Source organism: Brienomyrus brachyistius, chromosome 21 (genome assembly GCF_023856365.1).
Source record: "Brienomyrus brachyistius isolate T26 chromosome 21, BBRACH_0.4, whole genome shotgun sequence".
In the NCBI taxonomy this organism is placed as follows: Eukaryota; Metazoa; Chordata; class Actinopteri; order Osteoglossiformes; family Mormyridae; genus Brienomyrus; species Brienomyrus brachyistius.
This window is the reverse complement of record NC_064553.1, coordinates 14,918,558-14,931,516: the sequence shown is the minus strand read 5'-3', so window position 1 is coordinate 14,931,516 and position 12,959 is coordinate 14,918,558. Positions and strand designations below refer to the sequence as shown.

Below are 12,959 nucleotides of genomic sequence, written 5' to 3'. Positions count from 1 at the left end.
ATTGTATAGTGTATATAGTGCACAGTACACAATGTTGGATTGTATACCTGTTTTCTCTGCAAAATATTTGACTGATTGAGAACACGGTTGTTCTCCCAGCATTCGGCTGCACCCTTCGACCGGCCTCGGCCATTGTAAGGCCATGACTGAGAACGTCTCTACCTCTTCCTCGGTTTTACCTCCCTACCTTTCCTTCGCGCAGCCTTACTCCTCTCCTTCTAATTGGCTGCTGACCTTGTTCATTTCCTTGTTTCCTTGTTCTTCCATTGCTAAATTGTAACATTGTTTTGCGCTCTATCACTATATTTCTGTCAACTGAAGGTTCACGGGATGCACCTCTGAGCTATTTTAGAGAGCTAGTTGATCATTTCCCGATCTAACACTTCAAACATTCCCCTGTATTGGTCAAAGTCAAGATTCAACTGAGAGAAATTCATCAATTCAGGACATATTTATATAAAAAAAAACTGTAACGGAGATATTAGACAATATTCTTGAAAGATTATGACAACAGGTTCAACCATTTCGCATGTAATGACATATAAAATGAAGTAATGCCTAGACTATTTAACAGTACCAGTATAATTTTTACCATTTTGACCAACATGACATAAACATTTGATAATGTAGGAATCAGCAGATGATTGTACATAATCATCCGCATGACTGTGCCATAGCATTTCCAATTTGACCAAAGAACGAGACTTTTGCATTTATGATGTGCACAAGTGAATCGATGATGTGGAGGTTTTACAAGTAGTTATGAGAATTTAATTCCTGATCTAAGAAATGTACCAAAACGACTTAGAAAAACTATCACATAATCAGTTACTCGTTCACAGGTCACTCATTCACTGATTCATATAATTAGTCACTCATTCACTGATTCATATAATCAGTCACTGATTCACGGACACGCTCACACACTATCATATAATCACTCAGTCACTCATTCACTGATTCATATAATTAGTCACTCATTTACTGACATGATCACACTGATCCATATAATTAGTCAGTCAGTTATGAACAGGCTCACTCCCTGATTTATATAATCAGTCATTCATACACAGACACACCCGTTGATTCATATAATTACACATTCACGGATTCATGTAATAGGTCATTGACTGATATGATCACTCATTCATCTCATAACTCATTCATTCACATGCTTATTCACTGATTCATATAATCACTCACTCCCTCACTCACTCATTCACTCGTCCACTCACTCCCTGAGGTATGTCGTGAGCTATATATATATGTTTTTAAATTAAGGAAATAAAATAATTTCATGTTTACACATCATCTAGGTTGCAATATTGTGAAATGATTCTTCCGTGAGTTTTCACACTAATATTTCACTTCCAACAATTACAACCAAAAACCATCCGCCAAATATTCGAATTTTCCGTGATTTGTGGTACGACATCTCCCACAAAGCACTGCCTTGTGGGCAAAGTCAGCAGTCCAGGACGTTATCTCCGTGCAATTAATCCAAAGCAATGAACTCTATTCCCCATGCAGGCAGACTCTTCATGGTCCATCACTGTCCTTGCAGCTCACTGCTGTGTCAGAGACCTTCTCCTGAGGAGACCTTTTTGCTTCACGCTTATCATGGTGTTGGCACATGACGGAAAGCCTTTCCACTCTGGGCTTCAGAATTAACATTTCTTGCCTGTGATTCATGCCGTCAAACCTGCACAATTACGAAATCTGGCTTTAACACCTCGCCCACTGTCATGGTATCTGTGTTTCCTGTCGCTCTGTGACAACACTTGAAAGGATGAAAGAGGAGAGGCCTTGCAGGGCCAGTAGAAGCACGGCGAGGCAACTTACGCGTCGCCATTTACACCACATCCTGTCGAAAGGGGCCCCCGTCATCCAGGAAGTGTCCAGATTCACAGTCCATTCACGTCACCTTCTGCTGTCGCCTAAATGGACCCAAGCAGCAGGATGTGGGAAGTCCAGCTGTGCCCTCAAATCGCTGTCATAACCCCTCACACCCACAAGGCCTCTAAGGCACCACGAATCTCAATGTAGGCTCTAAGCAGGAGCACTGCTTCCACTGCTAACACCTAAAACGCCTCCCCTGGTAGCCAGAAATCAAGCTGAAAGGCTTGGCAGACGTTTGTCCTGGTTTGATGGACCGATGAGTTTTCAGGAATAACACAAGCTACACATTACAAATACTGCTCCACATGGCTAGGGGGGAGATTTCCCGATGCGGTCACAGACAGACAGGGATGCGACAGGAGGCATCCTTAATAAAAATCGGCGAAATAACCAGCGTTCAGCAAAGTCACCCTCTCGAAAATAACTAGAGACGTGTATCCTCTGGGAGAGCCTGGCTCAGAGGATCAGTCTCGGTCAGGCACCGTGACTGGCTCACTCCAGTGGCCTGAATGCTCCTTTAAGGTCACGGTGTCTACATTTTAATGGGCTTCAGCATTGCTTCCCCAAGGCACCGACATGACAGCCACACCCCGACTGTCTGCGAGCCGGGTAACAGTCCTTCTGCAGTGCCCCTGGTCTCCACACTTCCTCCTCGCCTCCTCTACTCCTTCCCACCTTCTGTCTTTCCCCCTTCGCGTGTCTCTGAGCCACACAAATCCAATTTAAGAAATGTGTCTGGACATTGGATTTGTGCTTACTCGGGCCTCCCATGATGCCTTGCCTGTTTTGATGCCGATGACTCACGTTCCCCTGCCTTTTTCTATGACTGCCGTGAAGTCACTTCCTGGCCAGTTGCGACGGACCTTTCGTACCACCAACAAAACTAAAGCTGTGACATCCCGCTTGTCTATGTCAAGTGAGAATGAACAAGGGGGAGCTGAGGAACATTCCCTGCCGCATATCCGAGGCCAGGACCAAGATTCTCGTTGCATCAAGTAGATAAATGCTTCTTTAATTCTTAAGGTAAGATCGCGGGGTATCCTCTGACGTCTGATGTGATTGATCTTAAACTGAAGGCACAGCAGAGGAAGATGGGGCAGGTTCAAGTGCAAACTGCCTAATGGCCCCGAGCCACAGCGGTAATCACCTGACAAGATGACGAATCGCAGCATGTGACATCAGCAGGAAACAAGGAAACAGCATCAGGGCTGCCCTCCGTGACAAGATGAGGGACCTTTCTTGCTCTGAGGCAGAGGAGGGATGACCACAAAACAGAGAGGAGAGGGAGCTGCTGCTGCAGGTATGACTGGGACAGCGAGCGCGCCAGGTGATACCGCCGAAACGTCTGGTCCTGTGCCTGCAGTCCTCCTCTCCATCAAGAGCAGCACAAAATCATTCTCTGTCCTAGAATCCAGCAGGGAACTGTGGACAGATCAAGACAAGGGGGTCCCTATGGATTGGCAGGACCTGCTCATGGGTAGGAGGACCAGACAGCAATCACAATAAGCAAGGGGTGTTTCAGGGGGAACGGCGTGTTACCGGTGCATCTGACACACCCTGGGGCATTACTGCTAACTGATACAAGCCTAAGAAAAATGTCAGAAAAAGACAAGTTCGGTTTGCTCTGTCATTAAAATCCCTAATATTGACTAGGAGAAAGAAAACAGACTATTATCTCAGAAAGCGACGCAGACTTCGTTAACAATGCAGTGCGCAAAAACACCCTCATGCAATGTGCTGGTCACAGAACAGGCATCAGACCCGTCTGAATTCTTCTCAGTGGGCTTTTAGGGAGCTACCGTCGATCTGCCGTCAGAGCTGGAATGCGGCGTATAAAGAAACGGCAGGGCTGTACGGACACAAAATGGCCAGCGTGTCTGGGATTACAGGCGGGGGAATCCATCTCTGTCTCAGCCTGCGCATTCATCTCCGTGAAGAAGATAAATGATGCAATTACGAAGTGGACGGTGAACGTGCAACGTAGCGTGTGTAACACGCCGGCCAAGAGGTTAATTACCATGATATTAAAGAACAACTGAAAAGTCCATATCGGAGGCAGGATCAGCAGGGTACGCCTCTGCCTATAACCAGGAGGTTGCTAGTTTGAATCCCATGGTCAGCAGAATAGCCACACCAGAATAGGCCCCTTGAGGAAAACCCTTAACCCTGAAAAATGCTCCAGGGCTGTCAGACAAATGGCCAAACATGCACGCTGGCTCCAACCTTCACTGTCACCCGTATATATAGAGACGGCCTGGACCAGAGTACACACACAGATATCTGGGCTCCCTTTCCAAGCAGAGGGAAAGTCACAGCAGAGGGCGTGATGGGAAAACAACACAGAGGAAACACCCCCTCTGTGGGGTGGTCCCGCAAATATTGATGGCAAAGAGGAAACACCCCCATGTTGTGAAACCAGTGCCTGGTGACATTTTGAACTCCGCCGTCAGTCATTCATCATTTATTTACCGACATCAAAGTCATGGCAGACTCAGAAATACAGCAAAACGCAAATATTTATTATAAGGTTACGTCTGATTCTGCATCTGAAACCTGCTGCTTTTACAGGAAGGTGCAAAAATAAATATGAATTCTAGAATAGAATGGTGATGCCCTTTGACCACTCCATCCTTCCCTGTTCCGTCAAACCCTTCACGCTTTCAGCGATGTCTCAGGCACCCGCCTGCTCCTGTGTGTTTGCTTGTTTTCTGTGTTTTTCTTCGTCACTTTATTTTCCTGTAGTATGCACCAGAAGTTCCCCCTGAGACCAATAAAATACATCTTAATCTTAATCTTAATCTTGCTCCCGGTGAGACAAGCAGGTATGAGCGAGCTTGGAGGTCACAGCGCAGGGGCAGACAGCGTCTAGTGGCCCGAAGTGATTTTGGAGGTTAGGACGACAGCTCACCAGTACAGACATATTCACACATCTTCGCTCTGAAGGACACAATTCTCCCTGATGGACTCCGTGGAAATCCAGGTCTATCTGCTAATCCAAATGGGTACTTCATGTCCCCAAATATAGTCATTCATTCCTACAGATTTCACAGCACAGAAATGAAGATGGCGTCCACCTGACACACACACACACACACACACACACACACACACACACACACACACACACAGACAGTTGTATTCATATCTTTGTGGGGACCAAAATGACAACCCACAATGACAACCTTAACTCCTACCCAGCCCTAACCTTAACCATAAGTAACCAAAAACTAAATGCAAAACTCTTGGCACTTATAGTTTTCTATTGCAGTCACAGATTATTAGGAAATTGTGATTCCCCTTGTGGAGACAGAAAAGGTGGTCCCCACAAGGTCAAAATAACAGCTTTTTATTACATTGTGGGGACACTGGGTAACTCACTCTCCTTTTAATATCAGTTTGGAAACTTTGATTTATGTTTCTGTGAATGTTTTGCTGCGTTGAACAATAACCGTTTGTCTGCTTTGGGTTTGGTGTGGATGTTACACGAAACAAAACCACAAAAAAACCTCCCAAGTAACTTGACTGTGTATTTCTGTACTGATTCTCACCAGCAAGGCCAGACACCGAAGGGGAAATGTGTCGGTGCTCTCGGCTGTTTTGACACCCCAGCGCTCAGGTAAGCACAGGAAGTTTCTAGTTATGAGCTTTGTTCCTTGTCCCACGGGACCCCGGTTAACAATGGTGCTGTTTTCTTTAGCTGGATGAGAGCTGCACTCGCTCTGATTGTGTTGAATTGAACAGCCCTGGTCTGAGCTATCTCTGCAAGATCACGTAATGGCAAGAAAAGGAGAGGTCGTGTCCTCCACATTATACTGTAATGTTTTGAGTTTGGGAGGCGACTCTTGACAACGGAGACACACACCCCGTACAACACAGCAACAATCACAGGGGAACACATGAACTCACGCTCGCGGCCTACAGCATACAGATCCCGACAGATTGTTCGCTAAAATGTCACCTCCCAGAATGCACTGGGGCTGACTGAATCTAAGAAATGCATGTTGAAATGGTCAGGTGGAGCTAAGACATCGACACAGACTAAATAAGAGGTATCCTGTTTGTATTTTCCTGCCAGTCTATCTCACATGACAGCCCGTCACCTGGGACATTGGCGACATAGAGCATCCTGCGTGACCCTCCCCACACTCCCTCCCCCAATGAGCACCAGAGCCAAGCCCCAGTGCCCAGTGCAAGCAACGTTCCTCGCTGGGGACGTGTCTGGCTTCCGGACGAAGGCTCTCACCCTCAGGTTACGGCCATTACGCCCAGTGCTCATGCTCGCGACACCCGCTGCTTCCATGGCAGTGTGACAAAGAGGACTCCACCCCCAAGAACCAGAGTTCTTGTCAAATTAAGACCCTCTCCCTTTTAAATGAATTTCAAACACGCTTCAGAAAATTATTTTTAAATTCCGTGACCCATAAAATATAGGAGTGTTAAAATGTAAGCTGGTATTTTTGGGACATTTTAAAAAGTTAATTTTACAGGATATTGATGATGGCCATGAGAGGGGGGGAACTCTAATTGGGGATGTCAGTCCCCTCTGCATTCCCGACACTCCAACCCAAGGGCTGGACTTGCACACGTTTCATCCACCTTCAGCTCTCGATTTAATCGACCCGGTTTGACGTGAGACCAGCCGTAAGGGAAACTCAGTTTAAAGGTGGCTAATCGGATCTAATCTGACATGTGACGCCATCAGACACCTGCCCAGGTGGGGGAGGGCGAACAAAGGATGTCATTTGAAAGTAACCCTCGAAAGCGGCACCACGCACAAGCGGGAAACGGTGACATAATCAAAACAAACGGCTTATTAAGAAGCAGAATAACGATCGTGAGACTGGAGATCTGACGCAGGCACACAAACAGCGGGCGAGCCGCCATCCTCGGCCAGCGAAGCGAACCAGCAACAGCCCTTACAGAGGCTGTGCTTCAGCTGACCTGGGATCAGTGTGGCCAATACCCACAACACACATGGAGTGACCTCACGTAATACTTATCGCCACACAAGACTGGATATGGATTCGCACAGTCGCATGACAAGACAGTCATCATTACCACAAAACAGTCTGGATGCCAATATAATGACAGAAAATAGGGAACTGAACCCACAACCACAGAGACGTGGGGCTACGATGCCAACCATTAAGTCACTGCTCCACCTGTCTTTGAACCGGACTGTAACATTTTGAAACACTTGACTGCAATATTCGCAGCTGTAAATTATTTCCGTAATGCTTTATGCCAGCATGTGATTTTTGTTATATATTTTTTTATATTAATCCTAATAATCTTACCATATGATGCATAACAATGCAATTAATAGATATAATGTATCATCACGCTACAGGCATGCATGATAAATTATCTTATTATGTATTTCGTGGCGTCTGCCAAACAGGGCGCCCTGTGTTCATTTCCGTACCAACAACCCCGTTGCAGAGGAAATTGTCTTCAGGCCCAGAGCAAATAAAAAAGAAACATATACACAGATACACATATAAACACTTAACGTAAAAGTTTTACATACCCCAGATATCATTCCCATGCCAGCAAGTGATCCCACGCCCATAACAAATTAGCACATTTGTTTGCATTAATGCATGCATTTGCACCGGCGCATTTTAAAATTCACGGCCCGCTCGACCTGCTTTTTAGAGGAGTTTCCAGAATCTCTCTACTGGACTGAACTTTATTAGAAAGCATAAGCACACCTGTTCATCTCCCGCTGTGCAAACGGGAGGCATGCGGGCAACCTGTAACTATTTGGGGTGACATTGAAAGGTCTGCACCAAGTCATGCTTAAATGTATAAAGCGTACCTGCTGTTCGTCCTTTTCGCTCCGGTACTCGCCCGGACGGGGCTCGGCCGCCGGCCACAGACGGCTGCTGGAGCAGTATGGAGAGCTGCTCCTCCGGCTGCTGGCTGGAGATCCGTCTCTCTCCAGCGGGTGGCCGGGGGGGTCCACGGCGGCTCGGCGGCACTGGCGCTGCGAATCAGGCGTCCGTTGGCTTGCGACCACCTCGGTGAGCCTCTCGCGGTCACGGTGCTCAGGTCGCCGGTCCCGGTTGCTGGGCAGGCTGCTCCCTACGAGTCGCTGCTGCCGAGCTTGCAGGAGCGGCTGTGGATGCTGTTGCAGGTCCTGAGACTGAGACGGACGCGGCTCCCCTGTGTTTATACCGGTAGGCTGGCGTGCCTCCTGCGAGGAAGGGTCGCTCCGGTGCGCTTGGAGATGCCGAGTCTCCTGCAGTGCCCAACCACGCTGCTGCTGTCGCCCTTGCTGTCCCCCGCCTCCTCTGCTGTTACAGGTGCCGGGGTGCCGATCGCAGTCCCAGACCTGGTTTCCACAGACGGACGCCGGCGAAAGCGTCGGCGGGGGTTGTACGAAGGCGTGAGGCTGGGGGCTCCGCTCCCAGGAAGAATCGCCTTGGCACTTCTGAGCGGAGACTTCGGCTGTGTCCCCGAGACTCTGGCGCAGGTGGGGGCGCTGATTAGAGAGAAAGCAGCCTCTGCTGGCAATGGACGGGAGGCTGCCTGTCTGGGTGGAGGAACTGGGGCTCGGCGGCTCCCGGTGACTCTGAGGATAGAGTGAGGGGTTCCGCTGCCTGATCGGTGGAGGGGGAGGCGGTAAATTGTACAACGAAGAGGCTGGACTCGCCGCTCCCTTCTGGGGATGCGCTAAGGTGCCAAGGTGTTGCTCCGGAATGGTGGTTTGCTGGTGGGACACTGCACCGGGGTAGCGATGGCGCATCCCCCCAGAAGCGGCGCTCCGTTGTTGCTTCTCCCCAGTGCTGGGACGCTTGGGCACCCTGTCATTGCGGGCTGACCCAGTCGAATCGAGCCGGCCCGTTTCATTGGTGGGCTTTACAAGGACCAGCCTCATAACGTCACTGCACGCCGCCTTCTCATGCAAACGGGTCCGCCCGGATCCCCCTCGCCAGGACAGAGCCCCGTGAAGAACTAGGAAACCCAGGCGACTAGTTAAGGAATGCTGGTCCGTAAGAAATGACTGAGGTCTAGTAAACTCTCTGCCTGAATGAGCAAAACCAGCCCGAAGTCCAGATTCCTACCACTATTCAACGACTGGTGATTAGTTCTCCGTTAATAAAAGATTATTGTGGAACGGCGGTCCACCTATTCACAAAATAACACAAATAAAACACCCAAATTGCCTAATAGATCAATCACAGCCTTGCGCTTTTAAGGAAATGTATAATTAAGGTTACGCATTGATTTCTCACAAATTAAGACGGGTCAGATTTCATTTAGATATATTTGTATAATTTGTAAACCCACATATTCTTGAATACCGTACACAAGAACTGGGTTCAAGGGGAAAGTTTAAGGCGTTTCCGGCAGTATGAGGCATTAGGCAGGTTTCACTAAAAAGAGTCGCATTGCAACTGCCCACGTCATCGTCCAACAAGTCCTGTAAAAATAAATGATTAGCTTGTAAGTGATTTGGGTAAGGGGAAAACCCGGCCGAATGAAAGTGAAGAGGATCCATAAATACGATGTGTAATGCTCCAAAAATTGACGAGAGATACCACCCAGAAAAGTGCCCTTAATAAAAACGTAATCTTCGTCTAAATATTTCACTACTTCTAAACATTTCGTAGAAAGACAGGCGTTTTTTGCTCCTCACAGCACGACAAACGAAACACGAAACCTTGTCATGAAGAATTAGGTTATTTAAAAAAAAAAAAAAAAAGACTCGCACGGAGGAAACTGGGTGTGACTATTTTAGAATTTAATCTATTTTTCATCTGAGCTTGACGAATTAATTCAGATATGACAAATAAACGGTGGCAGCAAAGAGGAGATGGGTGAGGAGGGGAGTGGGGCTTCCCGTGGTCCTGATGAAAGTGCGACAAGGACAGAAATAGACAGAATTGACACGTAAACGAGAACAGCTTTCAAAGTGTGTGGGGGGAGGGAGAGGAGGATTCTCGTCGAGTTGGTGTATAAACTGTAATAAAACAGGAGAAGGTTTCTCTGTGATCTCCCAGGGACGTCTTTTAAAACTTAGACCTGTCAGGGACTGGGACTGACTGTCCCGATAAAGTTGCGTCTTTGTGAGGTGGTTAGCGTCTGGGTGCATCCCTACGGGCAATGTTCGAAATATATTCCACAAGAAAATGACATGATGCAAACCCAATTAGACTAAATCCCACTGTTTTCACATAAGCGCACGGACGTTTTGTTATATGGGATATTTGTTCCTGGAAAACTAGACTATCTGTGGAGGACTGTCGTGGAAGGATGTCCACAGCTGTCCTACAGTTTGTGCTAATGATATTTTTCATTAATCCTTTGATTGTCAATCGCAATTCTGAGTATAATCTCAATAAATTTGATTCTGCAAATGTTTGCAAAAAGACAACGTGTGAAAGTGTTTCTTTTCAAACCCTGGGAAACTGCTGGTTGAACTTCACCCAGAGAGTCCTGTAAATACCAGTTACTCGTCGATAGGTGATGGTATCTCGTATTAATAAGTTATTGATGTAGACACGAACATCATCCGTTCAGTCTGTGACCAGTCATAGCATCAATGAAAACATTAGCGATGACTGAGAATTTAAGCTCATGTTGAACTCAGATGAAATATTTCCTTATAGGATGTAAACTAGTTTATACCCTCGGTGTTGTTATTTCTGGTCAGAGCAAGAATAAGTCTGCTGTGCACCATGACGTCAAGCAGTAATCCCGAGATCTGTCTAAATAAACAAATACGTGTTTGCAAGTGATCACACAACGTGCGAACAAAGCAAATCTTTCCCGTAAAACAATATTATTAATTGTATCTTAACGTTGATGCTTAAAGGAATAAGTCTACCTCCCCCTTGAGGCGGTAGGCCTATTTCATATGCAGGAGGCATCGCGGTGCAATTGGAAGAATAGGTTGAAGTTACTAAACAATCACTCTTGCCGTGTTAATACTGATTCCTTAAAGCCAAACCGAATTTCTATAGAATGGTAACCAAGCAGTTTTTAACCTGTTGAGTGTAGACTGAGGAAGGAGAAGGGAAGCTGTGAAGGAGGGCACTGCCAAGAGATAGAGGGATGAAGCAGCATGCGGGCGGAGGTGAAAAGAGGGATCAGATGAAGAAACAGCGGAGGGTGGAACACTGTGAAACTGAAGCTCGTGCACGTGGTGAGCAGGAGCGCCAGCGGCCGGGCTGCCATCAGCGGCTCCCCAGCACGGGAAACGCGACACCGCTTATCGAACCCTGCCTGAACCATTTCGCATCTGTAACATAACAGGTGCTGATGATACAGACCATTAATAAGATGGCTACCATCCCGGAGGGTGACCCCAAGTCGGCACCGAAATTCATAACCACGACTGCGTGCCGCTTTTAACGCTTCTATGAAAAACACAGTAGCCTACATGGATCTAAGAGATTGTGCGGGTTTTAAAGAAAAGAGTGGCTAAATTAAGTCGGAAAGCAGCTGCGCTGAACAGCAGAGAAATTAGTCCTTGTCTGCGGCTGGAAAATAAGCCGCTCATCTAAGTATTCATAGGAGGCTTGGGGAGCTCGGGGGTCTGACGGATCCTCCTGTCATAAGCAGATGACTTTCCCTCGTCAGCAGGGGGGACACTGGCCGTAGACACGGTCTGCCCTTCAGTGCTGCACATGTGCAGCTATACCGAAATCAAATCGCTGTCAGACTGGGGCTTCACCGTGAAACAGACCGACGGATTAGAATCAGTCCTGGAACATTTAAATGATCTGGCCTGAAATCCACATTACTGCTGATAAATTCACTGAACAAATCTGCACAAAAGGGAATTTTATAGTAGAAATTATGCAACCTGTGCGCATCTTTGCACAATATTTATATTTTATCACACCGTAGTCTCCATAGCTGATCGTGGTTGTATCCGTCTGAATCAGGATTTATTTTTAAATAAAATAAAGGCAAAACAAAAGTTAAGCTGTAACCTCGATAAGCAGAAACCCAACAAGCAAACGTGATGAAGACGAGCGCAAAGTCAACAGCCATTGGCAGCCCGCGTTGGGTGACTCAGGCTTGGCGGGGGACACAGCCCGCTTCCGTACCACCCCACGGGGAAGCAGTGCCAAGCCGAGAGGTTTGGGAAATCCACCGGTCGCTGCATATGACCGGCACAGCGGTACATCGGCAGAGAGCAGAGCAGAGACTGGTAGAAGGCCACGGCTTGCCTCAGAGTCAGAGAAAAGCGAAGGGTCCCCATGAGAACGAGTCCATTTAGCTCTTCATGCGTAAAAGCAGCACTGGGAACCCAACATAAATAAAACGAAATGAGGCGGGGAGGAGTAGAACTATACGGCAGAGTAGCGGCTAAATGCCTTTTCCCCTATCCAACGAATATTCTCATTAATCAGATCAGAATACTTATTGTCACGTGACCATGGCTGGTGGAAATTCTTCTTGGCACAGCTTACTAACGTTTGAAAATATAGAAACACAACTTATACGTGTGGCAAGGTACGTTCATTACGAAGAACGTACCCCTCCCGTCAAGGCTTCTATAAAGACGTGTCCCCCACCCCCAGACCCCTGTCGGAGAGCACTGGTACAGTTTAACGCACCTTTCTCGTCTGTAATTACGCTATTATTACAAAAGCATATGACACTGTCGTGTGGCACCCGTAGACGCAGTTGCACTGTTAGTCCCTTAGCTAAGAAAAAAGACTGACTTACCCTCTCTAGTACCAGTGCCGCATTTCTTCCTACAAGACTGCAACCTGGAGGTAATCTCTACATGGGCTTGGAGGAATGTCCGTGTGTGTGTTTATAGGGTGGGGAGAGGCAGAAAGGCTTCCTGAGTTTGTACGCAGACAGAAAACAGTCACCATTGCCCTCGCCAGAGGCTGGACTGGGCTCCTTTGAGTGGGTTAATTAGGATTCAGGCAGAAAATGCTGCACTGAGCTTCTGAAGGGTTGGCATGCAAATAGAAGAAGCACAATATAACACGGGTGGGGGGGGCAGGGTGGTTTACAAGACAGGCAGGTTGGGCAGAGCAACCGACGTACATAAAGCAGCATCACATGCATAGAGGCGTGTGTCTATA

The 12,959-nt window shown here is 47.3% G+C and overlaps 1 protein-coding gene across 4 annotated transcripts in view; it reads right to left on the bottom strand.

Moving 5' to 3' along the window:
* The window catches only part of LOC125716911 (small conductance calcium-activated potassium channel protein 2-like), a 34,514-nt gene extending 21,756 nt beyond the window's left edge, over window positions 1-12,758 (bottom strand). The window contains exons 1-2 of one of the 4 annotated variants that reach the window (XM_048989743.1): window positions 12,589-12,758; window positions 7,721-9,328 (exon numbers count right to left, since the gene is read on the bottom strand). In XM_048989743.1, coding sequence (XP_048845700.1) covers window positions 7,721-8,782 — 1,062 coding nt within the window. In that variant the 5' untranslated portion in view covers window positions 8,783-9,328; window positions 12,589-12,758. Of the gene's footprint in view, window positions 1-7,720 lie in introns of all 4 variants that reach the window. The other 3 variants (XM_048989744.1, XM_048989745.1, XM_048989746.1) reach the window with 3 other exon arrangements.
* Window positions 12,759-12,959: the final 201 nt, after the last annotated feature.